This window comes from Carcharhinus amblyrhynchos, chromosome 12, assembly GCF_965287045.1.
Source record: "Carcharhinus amblyrhynchos chromosome 12, sCarAmb.v2.hapA, whole genome shotgun sequence".
Taxonomy (NCBI): domain Eukaryota; kingdom Metazoa; phylum Chordata; class Chondrichthyes; order Carcharhiniformes; family Carcharhinidae; genus Carcharhinus; species Carcharhinus amblyrhynchos.
Window position 1 is genome coordinate 24753699 of NC_137335.1, and position 18460 is coordinate 24772158.

Sequence of the window (18460 nt, forward strand, 5' to 3'; positions counted from 1 at the left end):
AGTCCCCCAGGAGCATCCAGCACTGCTGGATCTGACTGTTCTTGTCTCCTCAGGACCATGGTTCAAAATTGCTAAACCTACAATTCCAGTTGGTATATTGAAATTATGGACCTGCCTGATGATAACAGATTCGTCACTCATCTTGGGGGCTGACTTGAAAATTAACTCACTGGGGGGATGCAACAGCTTAAATGCTAGAACTAGACTGACCACCTGAGGACAGAATTGTTATAAAATAACTTGGTTATATAAATGTACACCTGTGGACAATGCCCAATTAGTTCAATATTGCCCGTGCTGTCTTACAATGGATTTTAATGGAGAAAGGGAAGCAAGTGCACATATTTTATTCAAAGTATTCTTCTGATTGAAAAATATAATTAATTGACCATAAATTTCTCTTAATGTCAGTTGTAAATGTTCCATGAAGCTTTGATTAATTACATTGATTGTCCTGTCCTTGGAGAAATGAGGTACCAAATCTGATCAATAAATTTAAAAGAACAGAGTTGGAACCCATTGAAAGGCACAGAGTCCTCAGGAGGTGAGAGTTTCCTGCCTTACAGCTAATGGCAAAGGCAAGTGGCAGGCATGTTGGGGGTTACAGGCAGAGCAGGCAGCTCCTGAGAAGGCCATGGAGATGAACAAGGCAGACATCAGCCTTGCATAAGATGAGGTCTAGTGCCCCTGCCAGCAATGCTTAGCTCTACAGGTTTGTTATTGAGGCAGCTAAAGAGAGATTTATCTGAGTCCCACATGCACAAGACTATTGGTGTTTGCTAGAAAAATGTTTGAAAATCTCATCCAGTAACAGACAGGTCTTTTAATAAGTTCCTTAAGGAGCCATTAATTGGTGGTAGGCACATTCCCCATTCAAGCTAACCTGCCAGCCCTTTGAAAGTTTGAAACTTTTCTGAAAACATCAGGACCATGATTCTCAAAGTCTGCCAGCACTGGGTCCTAACCCTCCAGTCCACTGAAAATTTTAGACATGGTCTTAAGGCAGCAAAGCACATAAACTCACAAGGACAAAGAGAGGAGCATCTTTCTGAGGAGAAATAGATGGTCTTAGGCTCATTAAATCAGTAAGGACAAATAAATAACAAACAGTAAACGTTGAAAATGGATCATTATGTAGTATGGCTGAAGATTTTTAATAATCTCCACTTGGCTGGAGGTGTGCAGCTCCAACAACTTCCAAGAACCTCAGCAGACAAAGCAGCCTGCTTAATTAACACCCCATCCACCACGATAAACATTCACTCCCTCCACCATCCTCCACAGTGGCAGCAGTGAGTATTATCTATAAGATGCCCTGCAGCAACTCACCAAGGTTCTTTCAACAGCATCTTCCAACCCAACGACCTCTAACACCAAGAATGATAAGGGCAGAAAATGTATGGAAACACCACCACTTGTAAATTCCCCTCCAAGCCTTCATTGTCTTCAGTGATTCAAGAAGAAGGCTCATCATCATCTGCTCAAGCGGCAGTTAAAGATTGGTAACAAATGTTGGCCTAGCCATAAATGCTCTCATCCCCCATGAAGGAACAATATTTATTTTAAAAGCTATTAGTCTTGTGAACTCACTGACCATTATCGGTTAAATGTTAGATGCTATATCCCAATCTGCACTAACACAAAGCAATTAAATGCTGCATCTCACTGGGAAGAAGAAACTTGCAGCACTAATTCCAGTCTGGAGTCTTCAATCATCTGAGTGAAATATATTAAAGGACCCCCTTCCAAAATCACATGGCATTAATGACCAGAAGATAGTACAAGTAACAAGCGCAAGGATATTTTGGCCCTGGAGGGAGTGCAGAGGAGGTTTACTAGGCTGATACCGGAGTTGAGGGGATTGAGCTATGAGGAGAGGCTGAATAAACTAGGCTTGTACTCGTTAGAGTTTAGAAGAATGAGGGGAGATCTCATTGAGACGTATAAGATGATGAATGGGATGGATAGGATAGAGGTGGAGAGACTCTTCCCGCTCAAAAAAGACAGTAGGACTAGGGGGCACAGCCTCAAGATAAAGGGGAGGCGGTTTAGAACGGAGTTGAGGAGGAACTTCTTCACTCAAAGGGTGGTGAATCTCTGGAATTCTCTGCCCGTTGAAGTGGTGGAGGCTGCCTCGCTAAATATTTTTAAGAAGCGGGTTGATGGGTTCTTGATAAGAGAGGGGATTAAGGGTTATGGGGAGAGGGCGGGAAAGTGGAACTGAGCCACGACAGATCAGCCATGATCTTATTGAATGGCGGGGCAGGCTCGAAGGGCTAGATGGCCTACTCCTGCTCCTATTTCTTATGTTCTTATGTTCTTAACCTGTAAATTGTGCACAAGAGTTGAAGCATGCAAGTATCACATTAAAAATTTACTTAATTGATCTTTTTGTGATACTAGAACAACCACCTGATGAATGTGGAAGGCCTACATATGAACCCAAGAAGTGCTTTGGAAGAATTGTTGGTGGCTGTATATCCAAGCCACACTCTTGGCCCTGGCAAGTTAGTCTTCGCACCAAGTAAGTAACTGTCTCAGAAAATAGATGGTAAGAAATCTTTCCTAGTTAAGTTAAAAGTGGAGTCATGCTGTCAGTCTCTGTTACACACTAGAAATGCAAACTAGACCAGCCACATAAATACTATGGCTACATAAACAAGTCAAAAACTGGGCACTTGCTATAAACTTCTTTTTGATTCTCCAAAATCTCTCCACATCCAAAGCACAAGTCAGAAGTGTAATGGAATACTTTCCATTTACCTGCATAAGCCTACTGCAACAACAAACAAAATGCTCAACACCAGCCAGGGCAAAGCACCCCAATTAACTGGCACCCTACTCACCACATTAAACATTTGTTCTCTCCATCACCATTGTAGTGTGGCAGTATGGTGTACCATCTACAAGCTGCACTGCAGCAACTTGCCAAGAGTTCTTCAACAGTACTTCTCAAATCCCTAACCTCCACTGCCGAGGACAGGAACAGCAGATGCACAGGAATGTCACCCCTACACATTCTCCTCCAAATAACACACCATTTTGACTTGGAACTATATCACTATTCCTTCACTGTTACTGGGTGAAAAATCCTGGAACTTCCTCACTAACTTCTTCATGGGTATACATTCACATACGGACTGAACTAGTTCAAGAAGGCTGTTTGTCATGATCGTGCTATTAGGAATGGACAATAAACATTGGCATTTGCAGTGATGCCATTTTCCAGAAGCAAGGTTTTTCTTAATTAAATGGAAGAAGTGAGCTGGAGGAGGAAAGGAAACTGCCCTTGGAGTGGGAGCAGGGAAGATATACTATAGTACCCGAGGTGTGAGATTGCAGTTAGCTGTGAAACTAGAGAAGTTAAGATTGCTTTCCTTGAAGCAGATAAATTTCTGGGGAGATTTGTCATACAGTAAAGTCCTGACATTTGTGTGGCTTATATTTCTGCGAAACCTCACAAATGGTGAAATCGTGAATGATAAATATGCTTTTCAATGGGAATCTATTAGATAGGTTCCAGCAATGCTAAGGCAACATTAAGAACATAAGAAATAGGAGCAGAAGTAGGCCATCTAGCCCTTCAAGCCTGCCCCGCCATTCAATAAGATCATGGCTGATCTAAATGTGGATCAGATCCACTTTCCTGCTTTCTCCCCATAACCCTTAATTCCCTTGTCTATCAGAAACCTATCTACCCCTGACTTAAATATATTCAGCGAGGTAGTCTCCACCACTTCAACGGGCAGAGAATTCCAGAGATTCACCACCCTTTGAGTGAAGAAGTTCCTCCTCAACTCCATTCTAAACTGCCCCCCCCCCCCGCCCCCCATTTTGAGGCTGTGCCCTCTAGTCCTGCTATCCTTTCTAAGCGGGAAGAATCTCTCTACCTCTACCCTATCTATCCCCTTCATTATCTTATACGTCTCTATAAGATCCCCCCTCAACCTTCTGAACTCCAACGAGTACAGACCCAGTCTATTCAATCTCTCTTAATAGGCTAACCCCCTCATCTCCGATATCAGCCTAGTGAACCTTCTCTGCACTCCCTCCAAGGCCAATATATCCTTCCGCAAGTGCGGCAACCAAAACTGCACACAGTACTCCAGCTGCGGCCTCACCAGTGCCCTGTACAGTTGCGGCAAGACCTCCCTGCTTTTATATTCTATCCCCCTCGCTATAAAGGTCAACATTCTATTTGCCTTCTTGATCACCTGCAGACTGAGTTTTTGCGATTCGTGCACAAGGACCCCCAGGTCCCTCTGCACTGTAGCATGCTGCAGCTTGTATAAATTAGTTTGTATAAATACTAAGCAGCACCTCTATACAACAGATGGGTGGGGGTGGGGGGTACGGAGGAGGGGGACCTCTAAGCAATGAAATACACGTATCAAAATTTTTTTAAGAGGGGGAGGGGGGAACCTCTAAGCAATAAAATACATGTATCGAAATTTTTTTAAAAAGAGACAATCCTCAATTTTCAAAAATGAACCCACTCAAAACCAGCAGACAAAATTGATGAATATTTCAAAATAGAACAGAAGCTTTATTGCAGCACTGGATCAAGAGATTCAGATAGTTTCAGGTTGCCCTTCTGTTCCGGCTGCACTTCAACTACAACCATTCCAGGCACTGCTTCACCTGCCCTTTGGAAAGGTACTTAAAAAGGAATTAAATGTCAACAGCCAGGACTAATGGAAGGAATCACTTCCAGAGATTTCAACACCATTAAAATGTGTCAAAGTCTCTGCCTCATCATCGCTACCATCCACTCGGGGAAAGAAGAGATAAAGAAAATGCGCATAAGCAAACAATTGCTTGCATGATGGGTGATGCAGTGTACAAAACATTTAGTACAGGTATGCAGATGCATAAACAAGGAAGGCAGGAAAGGTGAGACTTTTCTGTAGATATTCAAAAAGATGAGGGATGTTTAAAGAATGTATGAACTTTTTTGACTAGCATGGGTGTCTAAATAGAAACCACTGATCTTTTAACAATTGGCAAAAAGGATACTAAGAGAATTTTTTATGTCTTGTATCATTAACAGTAATTATTCTTGTGTCAATCCTCTGATGCCTCCTCTTAAAGGTTTTTCAATATATTGATGTTATATACTAAAAACCGACTTCTATACCACAGTTTTCATGCTCACTTCTGTGGAGGGACTCTTGTCAATAGAAAGTGGGTACTCACAGCCAGACACTGCCTAGACAGGTAAGAAAATGTGAATTGTATGTTCATAATGTTGACAGCCTCTGATTTCACTGACTGATATTGAATTCTGGTTTGGTAACCCCTTGATTTTAAATTTCTCAACATTGTTCCCTCATTCCTCCACTTCTCCCTAATCCTGTAACCTCATTCCAATTTTGGCATAATGACTTCTGCTGCCTTAAGCTATGGAATTCTCTCTCTAAATCTCTCCACAGCTCTCTTCCAAGATGCTCCTTAAAACCTAACACTGACCAAGTTTTTAGTCATCTGTCCAAATATCTTCTTATTTGGCTCAGTTTTAAATTTTGTTGGGTAATGCTCCTGTAATATACCATTGGAAATCTTAGTATGCAAAATACACTGTTTAATTGTTCTTGTAAAGATGAATGTGACAAATACAGGCAGCTAATTTTTTTCACTGCATCTGTCGCAGATCCCAAAGACCTTCAGCCTACAAAGTTTACGTTGGGATACACACAGAGAGGGCACGTGAATCATCGAGACAGATAATAGACGTTGAAAAAATAGTTTCTGGGCCCGGAAGGAATGACATTGCTTTATTAAAGCTTGAAAGGTATTTACTCACATTTATTTCTTATATTTACCTTTGATTTAAATGAGAGAAATCCCCAATATTCATTTTGATGGATTGTTGTGAAGGGTGCGCTTCCTAACCCAAGTCTTTACATACCGTAAGAATGATATTCTTACTTCTGTAGTTTTTAATGAACATTTAACAGGCCAAGGCTTATTGGAAAAATACTGCGTACTAATAGCACGCAACATTATTACTGCACAAATCATCCAGGATGTTCAGGGAAGTAAGAGATTCAGCATGAATTGTTTTGCACAAATGGCTTCTTGTCCTTTACCTAATTGCTCACTATACTTATCACAGAAAATTAGCACTAAGTATAGTTGCTGTTTAAACAAAGCAATCATTGTTAACGTAATGCTAATCAATCTCTGTAGCCAAGAAAGGATGTAGAGATGCTGGCATTGGACTGGGGTAAACACAGTAAGAAGTCTCACAACATGTGGATGTGCCAGCGTTGGACTGGGGTAAACACAGTAAAAAGTCTGACAACACCAGGTTTTAGTCCAACTGATTTATTTAATAGTAAGCTCACAAGCTTTCGAGGGGACTCCCTCTTCGTCAGGTGAACGGAGAGTTCTGGCCTCGGACAGAGCATATAAAGCACAGACAGTTTAGAGATTACTGATTAGAATGCGAATCTTTACACCTAACCTGCTGTTCAAGTCCTAAAGTGGCTGATAATGTGTGTGGAAGGAACACTGATCACAGGTGAGCTTGTGAGTTTACTACTAAATAAATCGGTTGGACTAAAGTCTCACAACACCAGGTTATAGTCCAACCAGTTTATTTGATAGTAATCCCACAAGCTTTCGGAAACAGTGTTCCTTCGTCAGGTGTGTGGAAGGTTCTGATCACAGAAGGGCATATAAAGTCACACACAGTTTACAGAATACTGATTAGTATGCAAGTCTTTACGGCTAACCTGCTATTCAAGTCTTAAAGATGCAGACAGTGTGACTGGAGGTAGCATCAGCATAGGTTAAAGAGATGTGTATTGTCTCCAGACAGGACAGTAAGTGAGATTTTACAAGCCTAGGCAAGTCACAGGGGTTACAGATAGTGCGACATGAACCCAAGATCCCGGTTGAGACTGTTCTCATGTGCGGAACTTGGCTATCAGTCTCTGCTCAGTGACTCTGCGCTGTCGTGTGACGTGAAGGCCCCCTTGGAGAACGCTTACCCGAAGATCAGAGACCGAATGCCCGTGACCGCTGAACTGTTCGCCAACAGGAAAGGAACAGTCTTGCCTGCTGATTGTCGAGCGATGTTCATTTATCCATTATCGTAGCGTCTGCATGGTCTCCCCAATGTACCATGCTTCGGGGCACCCTTTCCTGCAGCGTATTAGGTAGACAATGTTGGCCGAGTTGCAAGAGTATGTACCGTGTACCTGGTGGATGGTGTTTTCATGTGAGATGATATCGTTCATGTCGATGATCCGGCATGTCTTGCAAAGGTTGCTGTGGCAGGGTTGTGTGGTGTGGTGGTCACTGTTCTCCTGAAGGCTGGGTAGTTTGCTGCGAACAACTGTCTGTTTGAGATTGTGCAGTTGTTTGAAGGCAAGAAGTGGGGGTGTGGGGATGGCCCTGGCGAGATGTTCATCTTCATCAATGATGTGTTGAAGACATAAGAAATAGGAGCAGGAGTAGGCCATCTAGCCCTTCGAGCCTGCCCCGCCATTCAATAAGATCATGGCTGATCTGTCGTGTCTCAGTTCCACTTTCCTGCCTTCTCCCCATAACCCTTAATCCCCTCTCTTATCAAAAATCCATCAACCCGCGTCTTAAATATATTTAGCGAGGTAGCCTCCACCACTTCAACGGGCAGAGAATTCCAGAGATTCACCACCCTTTGAGTGAAGAAGTTCCTCAACTCCGATCTAAACTGCACCCCCCTTATCTTGAGGCTGCGCCCTCCAGTCCTGCTATCCTTTCTAAGCTGAAAGAATCTCTCTACCTCTACCCTATCCATCCCCTTCATTATCTTATACATCTCTATAAGATCACCCCTCATCCTTCTAAACTCCAACGAGTACAGACCCAGTCTATTTAGTCTCTCTTCAAAGTCCAACCCCCTCATCTCCGGTATCAGCCTAGTGAACCTCCTTTGCACTCCAAGGCCAATATATCCTTGCGCAAGTGCGGCAACCAAAACTGCACACAGTACTCCAGCTGCGGCCTCACTAGTACCCTGTACAGTTGCAGCAAGACCTCCCTACTTTTATATTCTATCCCCCTCGCTATAAAGGCCAGCATTCCATTTGCCTTCTTGATCACCTGCAGACTGGGTTTTTGCGACTCATGCACAAGGACCCCCAGGTCCCTCTGCACTGTAGCATGCTGCAGCTTTTCTGGAGACTCCAGAGAAGATGTCGTAGCTTCTCTGCTCTGGGGAAGTACCGGACAATGAAGGGTACTCTGTGCACCGTGTCCCGTGTGTGTCTTCTGAGGAGGTCGGTGCGGTTTTTCGCTGTGGCGCGTCAGAACTGTCGATCGATGAGTCGAGCACCTTTTCCTGTTCTTATGAGGGCATCTTTCAGCGTCTGGAGGTGTCTGTCGCGATCCTCCTCATCTGAGCAGATCCTGTGTATACGGAGGGCTTGTCCGTAGGGGATGGCTTCTTTAACGTGTTTAGGGTGGAAGCTGGAGAAGTGGAGCATAGTGAGATTATCTGTGGGCTTGCGGTATAGTGAGGTGCTGAGATGACCATCCTTCTTGGAGATGCGTGTGTCCAAGAATGCCACCGATTCCGGAGAATAGTCCATGGTGAGTCTGATGGTGGGATGGAACTTGTTGATGTCGTCATATAGCTGATTCAATGATTGTTCACCATGAGTCCAAAGGAAGAAAATGTCATCGATGTATCTAGTGTATAGCATCAGTTGAAGGTTCTGTGTGGTGAAGAAGTCTTGTTCGAGCCTGTGCATGAAGACGTTGGCATAATGGGGTGCGAATTTGGTCCCCATGGCTGTTCCGTGTGTCTGGATGAAAAACTGGTTGCTGAAGGTGAAGACGTTGTGGTCCAGGATGAAGCAGATGCATCTGGAAACTGGCAGTTGTCGGCGTTGTGTTGAGGCAGTTGCAGCACTGCCATCATCGTGGGGGATGTTGGTGTAGAGTGCCGAGACATCCATTGTGACGAGGAGTGTCCCTGGTTCAACTGCTCCATGTGTGCTGAGTTTCCGTAGGAAATCCGTTGTGTCGCAACAAAAGCTGGGGGTTCTTCGTACAATGGGTTTCAGAATGCCCTCGACGTAGCCAGAGAGGTTCTCGCACAGGGTCCCATTGCCTGATACGACGGGACGGCTGGGTGTGTTTGCCTTGTGTATCTTTGGGAGGCAGTAGAGATCTCCAACGCAGGGAGTACGTGGGATGAGAGCACAGAGGGTGCTTTGAAGGTACGGATCAAAGGTCTTGATCAAAGTGTTGCGTTGAAGGGTGTGTTCTTTGGTCGGATCTGTGGGTAACTGTCTGTAGTGTTCCTCATTGTTTAGTTGTCGGTACACTTCTTTGCAGTAAACCATTCTGTTCAGGATGACGATGGCCCCTCCTTTGTCTGCTGGTTTGATGACAATGTTGCAGTTGGTCTTGAGAGCATGGATGGCATTGCGTTGTACTCGGGTGATGTTTGGGGCTGTCTTGCGAGTGCGGTTGATGAATCTGGTGTTGACGCACCTCCTGATGGCTTGGGCATACATGCCCACAGATAACCTCACGATACTCCACTTCTCCAGCTTCCACCCTAAACACGTTAAAGAAGCCATCCCCTACGTTCAAACCTTCCGTATACACAGGATCTGCTCCGATGAGGAGGATCACAACAGACACCTCCAGATGCTGAAAGATGCCCTCATAAGAACAGGATATGGCGCTCAACACATCAATCAACATTTCCGACACGCCACAGCGAAAACCTGCACCGACCTCCTCAGAAGACAAACACGGGACACGGTGGACACAGTACCCTTCGTCGTCCAGTACTTCCCAGGAGCAGAGAAGCTACGACATCTTCTCCGGAGTCTTCAACACATCATTGATGAAGACAAACATCTCGCCAGGGCCATCCCCACAGCCCCACTTCTTGCCTTCAAACAACTGCACAATCTCAAATAGACTGTTGTTCGCAGCAAACTATCCAGCCTTCAGGAGAACAGTGACCACCACACCACACAACCCTGTCACAGCAACCTCTGTAAGACGTGCCAGATCATCGACATGGATGACATCATCTCATGTGAGAACACCATCCACCAGGTACACAGTACATACTCCTGCAACTCGGCCAACGTTGTCTACCAAATACACTACAGGAAAGGATGTCCCGAAGCATGGTACATTGGGGAGACCATGCAGACGCTACGACAACGGATGAACGAACATTGCTCGACAATCACCAGGCAAGACTGTTCCCTTCCTGTTGGCGAACATTTCACGGTCACGGGCATTCAGTCTCTGATCTTCGGGTAAGTGTTCTCCAAGGCGGCCTTCACGTCACACGACAGCGCAGAGACTGATAGCCAAGTTCTGCACACATGAGAATGGTCTCAACCGGGATCTTGGGTTCATATCGCACTATCTGTAACCCCCGTGACTTGCCTGGGCTTATAAAATCTCACTTACTGTCCTGTCTGGAGACAATACACATCTCTTTAACCTATGCTAATGCTACCTCCACTCACACTGTCTGCATCTTTAAGACTTGAATAGCAGGTGAGCTGTAAAGATTTGCATTCTAATCAGTATTCTGTAAACTTTGTGTAACTTTATATGCCCTTCTGTGATCAGAACCTTCCACACACCTGACGAAGGAACACCATTTCCGAAAGCATGTGGAATTACTATCAAATAAACTGGTCGGTCTATAACCAGGTGTTGTGAGACTTCCTACTGTGCCAAGAAAGGAAACAGTTTAAATGATTCAGTCTCACTGCTGTGTGCAGCAAATTCTTCCTGGGATTTAGAACATTTTAAATTTTAAAATGTAAAACTGTTATTCTCCTTTTTTCTTTCTTGATCCAATCTTTTGCTCTCTATTTCTTTAACTTCTCTTTCAGTACCAAATTTGACTTAAGTGATCCTTCCTTCTTCATCATTCCTTTTTCTTTCTCAATCTTTAAATTAATCAGTCTGTTGGTTTCACCCTTTACTAACACCCCGATGCTTCATTCCCACTTGTGCCATTATCAGCTTACATTTCCAGCTAGTTACAAAAAGTTGTTTATTGAGCTGATGGTTGTAGGAAAAACTCTGACAATGCACATTACAAGATACATCTCCTTTAGCAGAGATGTTAACATTAAACATTATGTTAACACCTCCAGAACTTGAGAGAAGAATTTTGGGTGACTATGGTAAACGTTCTATGTATTGTGTATAATACCACAATCATTGTCTTTTTGCTTTGACAATGAAAGCTTTCAATCAAGTTCAATACAATTATTACTGTGAGACTTGTGTCCCGAGGGCCAGTTTGGGCTGCAGTACAGTGCTTAAATTGGAATTTGGTGACTAAGAGAATTTAAGCATTAATTTCTAACCAAAGTCTAATCTATCTTTAATTTAGTAATTAAGCAAAAGTTGCTGTTTGGGTTGGAAGAAAGTAAACTTTAGACCAGCTTTAAATCAGAGCTCTTTACAGGCTCTGCTTGCAGCTGCAACTAGGTAATTAGGTAACTAGCTTAAACAGGTTTTCAGAGGCTAGATTCAGACAGTATAAAAGCAGGCCGTCTTGCAGGGTTGATGCTGTTTGGTCTGGAGTTTGGTGACTGAGGGAGTTCAGCGAGGAAGGAGTGCTCCTTTCCTTTTTCACCTATCCTCAGCAAGGCACGCAGTGGCCTTGCAGCAGGGACTATCTGGGCCACCAACAGTGGCTTTCAGAGGCAACGTCACAGTTCAGAAAGTGATATGGTCCCAACAAAAACTTACTTTTAAATGTATAATATATTAAAGAAAGGTAAGGTAGAGACTTTCAATTATAATAATCGTGTTTGAAACAAAGGAAGATCCCTAATTTAATTAAGTTCTATTAAAGGCAGTAACTAGCTTAATGTAGAGAGAAATCGTGGCAGGAGACCTCAGACCCATGGTATGCTCATCTTGTGCAATGTAGGAGATGAGGGATAATTCCAGTCTCCCTAACAATCACATGCAGTTGTAGCTATTGGATAAACGCATTTTAGGGCTGGCGCTGCAAGTGACTCACTGTAGAGCATCCAAAATGCTGGGAATATAGTGGATAGCACACTTATTGAGGTGGTCATACTGCAGGTGACGATTACACAGGCAGAAAGGGAATGGGTGACCATCAGACAAAGTGAAAGGCTCAGGAAGGAAGTACAGGAATGCCCTGTGGTTAACCCCCTCTCACACAGGTAAATTACTTTGGATACTGTTTGGTGGGGAGGGATGAAGGTGAAGCAGCAACAGCCAAGTTCATGGCACCATGGGTTCTCTTTCAAGGTCAAACCAAATAGACAAACTCAAATTAAGTTATGACAAATAAAAGGGGCAGCTCCCCAAAAGGAAGGGGAACAGCCCAAACAAAAACAAAAGTACAAAGGAAACTTAAGACACAAATCAAAATGTGATTGTCGGGGTCTGTAACACACCCCAGCCCCTGCAGTGCCCAGCAGGCATGGAAGGCATCGACTGTGCCCGCAGACACCACATGCTCCCTCTCCAGGGAGCGAATGTAGCCGCGGTAGAGGGGCATGGCACCATGGGTATCTTTGCTGCACAGACAGAGAGGAAAATGAGCAGGAGGACTATAGCGATAGGGGATTCAATAGCAAGGGTACAGACAGGCAGGCGCTTCTGTGGCTGCAGAAATGAATCCAAGATGATATGGAGTCTGCCTGGTGTTAGGGTCAGGGATGTTATAGAGCAGCCAAAAAACTGGGGTCATAGATTCAAGCTAAGTGGCAGAAGGGTTAGAGGGGATATGAGGAAAAACCTTTTTACACCGAGGATGGTGGGTGTCTGGAATTCGCTGACTGAGTGGATGGTGAAGGCAGAGACCCTAAACTCGTTTAAAAAATAACTGGGATTTGCATCTTCAATGCTATAAGTTGCAGTGCTGTGGGCCATGTGCAGAAACATAGAATTAGAAAGAGTGCCTGTGTGTCTTGGGTCTGCATGGACAAGATGGGTTGAATGATCCCCTTCTATGCTGTATCATTTCTATGGTTCTATAGGACCAGTGTATGATTCACAACGAGTGCTTGGTGAACATCAGCAAATGTTGCATGATTCACCTTCCCCCTTCAATTAGCAACCACTGGAATGACCTCTGGAAGTGTTACTTTCTCATTGGCCCTTCTGTTCTGCAATGAGCGCATGAAAACTGGATCCAAATAATGAATAAGATTGAGAAATTCTGTGCACAAGTCTGGTATTTGTGACTGAAACAAAACTCCCCTATAGCAGAGTTCAACCCATCACTGCTATTTCTGCAAAAGAGAGAAATATTTCTCTGTTTAATTTGTGTTAACACTTAGAATCTCTTTCTTAGCATTGTGTGTAATTTGCATTTGCCTTTTCCATTGGTGGTCAAGCAGGACAGGAAATTAGTTATCCTTCAGCCGGTATTTTCTATTGAAAGTTGGACTATTAGCATGAAAAAAAATGGTCACTTTCCTTCCTCTCTCTGATTCCAATCTTTGTCTATCTTTCACCTCACTCTCTGATGTAGCCTCTCTCCATCCCTTAACATAATGTATTTCTGGATACTTATAAAGCACTCAACAAAAGGTACAATTAATTCAAGTAGTCATTTGCTCACTTGCTGTTACATCAGCTGATTTGTTTTATAAATAAAAGCTCTCATACAAAGCTATACCATGTAGCATCGCTGATCAATGAAGTATTTTCAGTTTACAAGTTGAAGAAAAAATGTACGTATCAGTTAGTTGAGATGTAATCATTTTATGCACATTAAATTAAAATAATTTGTATCACACTTTTGATTTTAGGCCAGCAGTCCTGAATGACAAAGTCGCTTTAATCTGTTTGCCAACAAAAGGCTATATATTACCAAGTGAATCTGAATGCTTTGTTACAGGCTGGGGTGAGACACAAGGTACAAATTAATGTAAATATTTATTGAATACCTATGTGCTTAATTGTTTGATATTTCCTCTCCTCTGTTCTCCACTAATTTGCTTCCCCCTTCACCTGTCCTCTCCTGAAGGCATTGATCCCAGACTGTTCATCGTTACACAGTTGTTGATAACAGCTAGGTAATGTGAGCCTTTATATCCAACAGGTCAGTGTGATGCATCTAATGAAGGGTGAAGAAGGTTAGCAATGCTTCTCACTTTTTGTGTGCTAGTTTATTTCTCATTTTCAGCTTACACACTGCTGGCTAGCAGCAATTTGAAAAGGAGAGTTAAATGTGCAAGTCTCTCCCTGTCAGTACACAACCTTTCCACCGAAAGGTTCTCAGCTGTGCCTAATCATGGCAACATGTGGAAATTTGGCTCCTGTGTAACTTCGGAGGAATTGGGAGAAAATTTGAACCCCAGAGAGTAAGCCCACTGGCATGTAAACAAACCCTGATCCTCATAACCAAACCTCTAGCTACAGGTAAATAGCTCCGCTGCCTTGAGTATCTCAGGGGAGCTGAAGGCTAAGGGAGTAAACCCTGACTAAAAATCTGGAGTGGAACACAAAGATGAACTAATGACTAAATGTCATCTTTCCAGGAACTCCTGCCATGAAACTGGCATAAAACATAGCGCTTTGCAGTCTTTTAGATTGAGTTGGGGAGGTTGTGAGATGGATCCTCACATTTGGGCAGTGTAGGATCTCTATCAACTTTGCATAAGCTTGTGCCCTGAAGTGGATACTTTAGTTTCTCCATAGGTCCTTAATACATGGGAGGCAGCAAATAAGAGTGATAAGTGTTAAGGGACAGTTAGAAACCTCAAAATATGTTATGAAGCATCACTAGAACCCAACAGTTTTTCTATTTTGGGATGAGAGTGGGGTTAAGCTGTGTCACTTTTATTGACGCACCAGGAAGCTTTTATTTAAACAAACTTTACTTAACAATACCGTTTACCTGTAACAAATGAATTAGCTTAACTTTTACCAATTGAAATCCTTATACATGACAAGATACAATTCTTAACCACTAACCTATCTCTATTAGTTCCAATTCAAGCAATAATCCTCTTATAGACTTAAACTCCTCTTCAAAATCAGTTAGCAACACAGAGGCTTCTGTGTTTGTACTTGGATTGCGAGTCCTCAAGCCTCATGAACACCTCTAAAGAAAGACCTAGATCTTCTAGCAGGTCCTAAACTGCAGTCTCCCAAAAGAGAGATCTCTTGCTTCTTTAAAAACCCAGCAGTAGCTGCCTGCTTTTCCCTCCCCTTAAGCACATGAATCTGCCAATCAACCTAATCAAAACCCTACCTGCACATTCATCTGGCAGAGGAAGAGTTCAGAGGAAACACGTGAGCAGGGAGTTACAGTTCACTGCTCTTGATGACAGAACTGCCCACAAATGTCTTAGAATGGGCTGTGGTGCCTGCAAGCCACAGTAATATAACGTTGCTTAGTAGGGCAAAGATTAACCATGGGACCTGGGAATTGCACAGTCCATGGTATAATGCATACAGTCATATGGTAATAGACTCTCAGAACAGTCTGCGGAGAATTTCTCTAAGTAAGAATTTACCTTCATGGAGACAACAGCTCCATGCACGAACATACCTTGGATCTGTAAATAGTTAAAGGTAACCGATAAATGGTTCATGTAGAAATCTGTAAGTCTCAAACTCTCATTCAGATATCTTAAAAACCCATAACATAAAATAATGGGGCAGCAAACAGCACCATAAATTGGAATAAACTCAAATAGGGTCAGTTATGGGAGCAATGGTGGGAGAGTGCTAATGTCACTGTATTATTAATCCAAAGGTCTAGGCTAATATGGTGGGGGCATAGATTCAAATTCTACCATGGAAACTGGTGGAAGTTAAAATTCAATTAATAAATCTGGAATTAGAAGCTTGTTATAACCATGAATCTATCGTCGATTGTTGTAAATACCCATGTGGGTTCACTAATCTCTTTTAGGGAAGAAAATCTGCTATCATTACTCATTCTGGCCTACATATGAGTCCTGACCCACAGTGTAATTGACTCTTAACTTCCCTCTGAAATGGCCCAGCAAGCCACTCATTTCAAGGACAAATAGGGATTGGCAACAAATGTTGGTCTTACCAGGAACACCCACATGCCATGAAAGAATAAAGGAGTTAACCTCATGAGTATCTATGCTGTAACACACTGATCCATTAGAGGTGAAAGACTGGTTCTATGAGGAGCTTGATGGTGCCATCAGCAGAATTCCCAAGTCTTTAACTAATGAGGATTTCAATTAAACAATGGGTGCAAACCATGAGGGATCACTCTCCTGTCTTGGACGTCATAGCTTGGAAAAGATAAACGGAAATGGACAGATAATAAAATATTCAGTTTTAGTGCTACCATGAGCTGTGTAACTAATGAATTTGCACAGGTTTCCCAAAGTTAATGCAGAACATAAGTTTTCTTCCTCTGCTACTCTGTTGATGACCTTTTATTGGCTCTTTATATTTGTTAAATAATGTGTATTATTGATTGACAACTTCAAAATTATTTTCCTCAATCACTTCCTTCTGAACAAATTTTATAATTTCATTGTTCTAATCAACACCAGATGAATAAGAACATAAGAAATAGGAGCAGGAGTAGGCCATCTAGCCCTTCGAGCCTGCCCCGCCATTCAATAAGATCATGGCTGATCTGTCGTGGCTCAGTTCCACATTCCCGCCCTCTCCCCATAACCCTTAATCCCCTCTCTTATCAAAAACCCATCAACCCGCATCTTAAAAATATTGAGCGAGGCAGCCTCCACCACCTCAACGGGCAGAGAATTCCAGAGATTCACCACCCTTTGAAGAAGTTCTTCCTCAACTCTGTTCTAAGCCGCCCCCCCCCTTTATCTTGAGGCTGTGCCCCCTAGTCCTACTGTCCTTTCTGAGCGGGAAGAGTCTCTCCACCTCTATCCTATCCATCCCATTCATCATCTTATACGTCTCAATGAGATCTCCCCTCATTCTTCTAAACTCTAACGAGTACAAGCCTAGTTTATTCAGCCTCTCCTCATAACTCAACCCCCTCAACTCCGGCATCAGCCTAGTAAACCTCCTCTGCACTCCCTCCAAGGCCAAAATATCCTTGCGTAAGTACAGCGCCCAAAACTGCACACAGTACTCCAGTTGCGGCCTCACCAATGCCCTATACAGCTGCAGCAAGACCTCCCTACTTTTATATTCAATCCCCCTCGCTATGAAGGCCAGCATCCCATTCGCCTTCCTGACCACCTGCTGCACCTGCAAGCTGGGTTTTTGCGACTCATGCACAAGGACCCCGAGGTCCCTCTGCAGGTCCCAACTGCCTGCTGCAGTTTTTCGCCACGTAAGTAATAATCCTTCCTACCATTCCTACCAAAGTGGACCACCTCGCACTGGCATAGACATGCACAAAAAGAATTTTGTTCCTTTCACTTAAATCATCTCCTAGTCTAGCCAAGAGATGATGCACTGCCTTCTGCACATTTTCATCTCTACATTTTTCACAATTTCACCTAAATATTTATTTACTCTAATGTCAAATTCTTTTACAAACTTATTAATCATTTCATTCAGCTCAACAACTGCTTTGGTGAGTTCAGTTGCCTTTGTTTCAGAATTACATGCAGAGGTTTGATAACTTTGTATGGGCGTTCTACTTATTTCAGAATCTTTTCTCCATGGTTGCAAACAGCTCCTTAGACTCTTTCAATTTACTCATTAGATCTTCAGTCTGTTCCCAGCCTGCCACATGGAGCAACAGGAGCAAACCACGGCTCAGAGTTCTCCTGTCATGTCTTATCCCTTTAAACTTTTGAAAGATGTTTTGTTTCAGATTATATCCAATTTTCTAGGGCTCTTCTTTCCTGCTCCTTGTTACTACCAAGTACAACCTTTCCAAACTATAAACCATGGAAATTACACAGAAACAGTATAGTACTGTACAACAACCACAATGCCAGGAGCAAAAAGAAAAAATAACATTTACTTACCAATCAACATTCTCGTTTGTAGCCTTTGCTGCCTGCCTGTTTCATCTAGCTCCCTGTTTTCATCCAACTCCAAAAACACGCCTCTCGGTCAGAAAAAGTGCATTAGTGAACTAGATGGGTTTTTCTGACAATCGATCCATGCTAATCAATAGATTCTTAATTCCAGATTTTTTTTTTGAGTTCAAATTCTACCACCTGCCATGGCAGGATTCAAACCCAGGTGCCCAGAAAATTAACTGAATTTCTGGATTAATAATGATCCTAAGGGAGCAGGACTGGGTAGATGGTGAGATGTTTTCACTAGTGGGAGAGTTTCAAACAAGGTGACATTGCTACAAGGTAAAGGGTCAGTCATTTAAAACTCAGCTGCATTGAGACTTCTCGCAGAGGGTGATGAATCTCTGGAATTCTCTGTCCCAAATGGTAGTGGAGGCTGGATCATTAGAAGTACATGGAGGTGAATAAATTTTTGATAGATCAAGGAATAGATGGGGAAGTGGCACAGAAAAGGAGTTGAGGTTGATATAGGT

At 43.0% G+C, this 18460-nt stretch overlaps 1 protein-coding gene and 1 long non-coding RNA gene across 3 annotated transcripts in view; one reads left to right on the plus strand and one right to left on the minus strand.

The window, feature by feature from the left end:
• LOC145350857 (uncharacterized) overlaps positions 1-18460 on the minus strand; it is a 150302-nt gene that overhangs the window by 124970 nt on the left and 6872 nt on the right. The gene's annotated exons all lie outside the window — the stretch shown is intronic.
• The window catches only part of plg (plasminogen), a 126765-nt gene that overhangs the window by 96865 nt on the left and 11440 nt on the right, over positions 1-18460 (plus strand). Inside the window, exons 14-17 of the mRNA XM_080200230.1 lie at positions 2404-2524; positions 5143-5217; positions 5651-5791; positions 13785-13891. Of these exons, the coding sequence (XP_080056356.1) occupies positions 2404-2524; positions 5143-5217; positions 5651-5791; positions 13785-13891 (444 nt within the window). The remainder of the gene's footprint in view (positions 1-2403; positions 2525-5142; positions 5218-5650; positions 5792-13784; positions 13892-18460) is intronic.